At 39.3% G+C, this 3,049-nt stretch overlaps 1 protein-coding gene across 1 annotated transcript; it reads left to right on the top strand.

Annotated features, from left to right (window-relative positions):
• Positions 1 to 1,103: 1,103 nt before the first annotated feature.
• Positions 1,104 to 2,831, top strand: LOC106449364 (protein JINGUBANG-like). Its single transcript, XM_013891135.3, has one exon. It carries the CDS (start codon positions 1,414 to 1,416, stop codon positions 2,686 to 2,688), a length of 1,275 nt encoding a protein of 424 aa, XP_013746589.2. The 5' UTR covers positions 1,104 to 1,413; the 3' UTR covers positions 2,689 to 2,831.
• The last annotated feature ends 218 nt before the right edge of the window (positions 2,832 to 3,049 follow it).

The following is a 3,049-nucleotide window of genomic DNA, read 5'->3' as shown; positions in this document are numbered from 1 at the left end:
GTATTAAAAATGTATATTTATATGGACAAACTTATTTTTTAAAAAATTCTAAAAATCATCTTTGTGATGACACGTGGTACAAAAACATATTGTAATGCTCCAAAATTAATATATAGGGGATTAGGCCTCTTTCAGTTTCCTAGCTGTTCTTAATTTTTTGGAGACTTAGAAACCATCCAGCTTTCAAATCAGAATGGGATCAAGCCAATAACTTGTATCAGATGTGCATTTGTATTCACATTCTTTGCAAAAAAAAAAAAAAAGAAGAAGATTAAGCTCCATTAAACTTATTTGTTCTCTTTTACAGGCGCTCTGATACCAAACGTAAAAACTTGATAGAAAGACATAACTTAATATTACAAGTCCCTAAAGACTTGCTTAACTAATACAAATCAGAACAGTGATCAATTCAAATGACCAAATAAATAAAATAACCAACAAGTGGGCATTGCCATTTTGGTATCTAGATCCATGACTTGATTTAGATCTATTATCTTGTAATAGTACTTACCAATTAGACCAAAAAAAAAATAGTACTTACCAAATACGGACAACTCAACAAATCAAGAAAGAACAAGGGAATGTTTGATTTGGTAGATAAGATATGATTCATAATTGGAGCACGTGAAGTTACACTCCCACTCCGCTTTAGCTAGTTGGAGATATCTCATTTGATCCCCCCAAATCTCTACATTATGTATTTACTTTCCAAGCTATTTTTATGGTAACTTTTTGAGCCTATATGTCTTGATCTCCGTGTTAAATGGCAGAGCTTCCTGAAATTTTGTCTTCTCCCGCGAATAATAACATCATACATGTTAAGACAAACACATAAAGGGACAATACAAGTAATCATCAAATCGATTAAGCTCCACTGATCCGATCTACCAAACCATAAAGAAAATTAAGCTCATTTTAAGAGAGTAATATATAAGTTGAGAATTAACTCGTAGTTATGTTATGTTACAAAGCTAGCTACTAAGTAATGTCGAGGTCTTCTGATTATTATCAATTTTCTCGCATTTAATCGTTAATAATTTTTAGATGTTACAAATATTTTATCTTAATTAACATAATCCCTTAACGTTACAATATGCACAATTCCATATTTTCAACTAATATTTCAGTGGTCAACACAAGAGACCAACGACCAGTCTGTTATTATACACATAAAGATTACATGAGCCAATAATACGAATTGAAAAAGAATGTTACATATCATTCTCCATTTTATTTTATAAGAATAAATGAAACAAAAAGGCCAAAAAGGAGGTCACGCCATCTGTCATGTAGCCGTTGCACCTTCCTCTTCTTTTATCCCCTTTTAAATACTCTTTCAACGTTTCCTCAAACGCTCCACTTTTGGTTTCTCTGTACCAAAAAAAAAAAAAAAATCATTAATCTCTTGATGCAATGGTGAGATCAATCCAAGAAGGAGACTTGATGACGTCTTCACCTTCTTCCTCTTCAACAACCACAACCAACGGAACCGACTCCGACGGTTCCCTCAGCCCATCCTCCTCCTCAAAAAGCTTCGTCCTCACCACCCTCCCTCCCCTTATCACCGCCGCGTACAAACCACTCGCCGTCCTCTCCGCTCACGTCGGCTCTGTTTCTTCGCTTGCCCTCTGCGGCGAGTTCTTGCTAAGTGCCTCTCAGGGGAAAGACATCATCGTCTGGCAACAGCCAGATCTCAAGATCTTCGCGAAGTTCGGACAAGGAGACGGGTCCGTGAAGGCTTTGGTCAGCGTGGGAAGCAAAGTGTTCACCGCTCATCAAGACAGCAGAATCAGAGTCTGGAAAGTATCTCGGAGAAGCTCCGAGAACGCTTTCCGCCTTGTCGACACGCTGCCCACGACTAAAGATTACTTGGGGAAGTTTATGAAACAGAGTAACTACGTTCAGACGAGGAGGAACCACAAGCGTCTCTGGATAGAACACGCGGACAGCATCTCGTGCCTTGCGGTCCACGCAGGAATAATCTACTCAGGGTCGTGGGACAAGACTCTCAAAGTTTGGAGATTGTCGGATCTCAAGTGTCTTGAGTCGATCAAGGCACATGATGATGCCATTAACGGTCTTTTCGCCGGAGAAGATAGAGTGTACTCCGCGTCTGCGGACGGGAAGATCAAGGTTTGGGGGAAGGAGAAGAGAAAGCAGACGGGATCGTCTTTGTCTTCTCATTCTTCTTCTTCTTCTTGTTCACATGTTCTGAAGGCGACACTGGAGGGTCGTGCGGAGGTTTCGGTGAACTCGGTGGTGGTTTCCGGCGACGGGAAGTGGGTATACGGAGGAGGGTCAGATGGGTTTGTGATGGGATGGGAGAAGAGAGAGAAAGGAGGAGACTTTGAGGAATGGGAGTTAGGGTTTGAGATGAGAGGACATAAGATGGCGGTTCTGTGTATGTGTCTGGTTGGGGAAATGGTGTGTAGTGGATCGGCTGATAAGAGCATTGGACTGTGGAAGAGAGAAGGGAGTGGTAAGCTCTGTAAAGTTGGAGTCATACAAGGGCATGAAGGTCCGGTGAAATGCTTGCAAGCTTCTCCCAACAATGTGGGTGCTGGATTCATGCTTTACAGTGGAGGTCTTGACAAGAGCATTAGGGTTTGGTGGGTGCCAAAACAAGACAACTTAGAAGAAGAGAAGAAGAAAACAAGTTTTAAAACATTGTTGATGCAGCAGGAATGAGTGAAAGATATTTTATTTGGTATTATATTTTTGTGGGTTTTCATATACGTTTTGGTTGATATTTGTAATTTGTTATTCGATTTGTAAAGTCGAGAGTTTTTTTTCTCCAAGATATATAAATGATATTGATTCGTTTTGATTGACTTGTGTTTCTTCAACCAACATAATCCTTTGCTTAATGTAAGTTCATGTATCCTAATATATATGTTGAATTGATTGAATGAGATTTTTACTTTGTTAACTAAGACCATGATTAACCCAAGTTCTTAGGATGAGGTTTTTAGCTCCGGCTAAAAACCGTTTCTTAGCTTTTAACTAAGAGCCGGTTCTTAACCGAAAAAAAATGTCAAATCATGAGTTA

Source organism: Brassica napus, chromosome A4 (genome assembly GCF_020379485.1).
Source record: "Brassica napus cultivar Da-Ae chromosome A4, Da-Ae, whole genome shotgun sequence".
Classification (NCBI taxonomy): Eukaryota; Viridiplantae; Streptophyta; class Magnoliopsida; order Brassicales; family Brassicaceae; genus Brassica; species Brassica napus.
Note: the sequence above shows the minus strand (reverse complement) of the source record. Positions and strands in the feature narration are given on the sequence as shown.

Bases quoted from the DNA above. Each gene is read 5' to 3' on its own strand.
- LOC106449364 (XM_013891135.3), top strand. From the start codon at position 1,414: ATGGTGAGATCAATCCAAGAAGGAGACTTGATGACGTCTTCACCTTCT.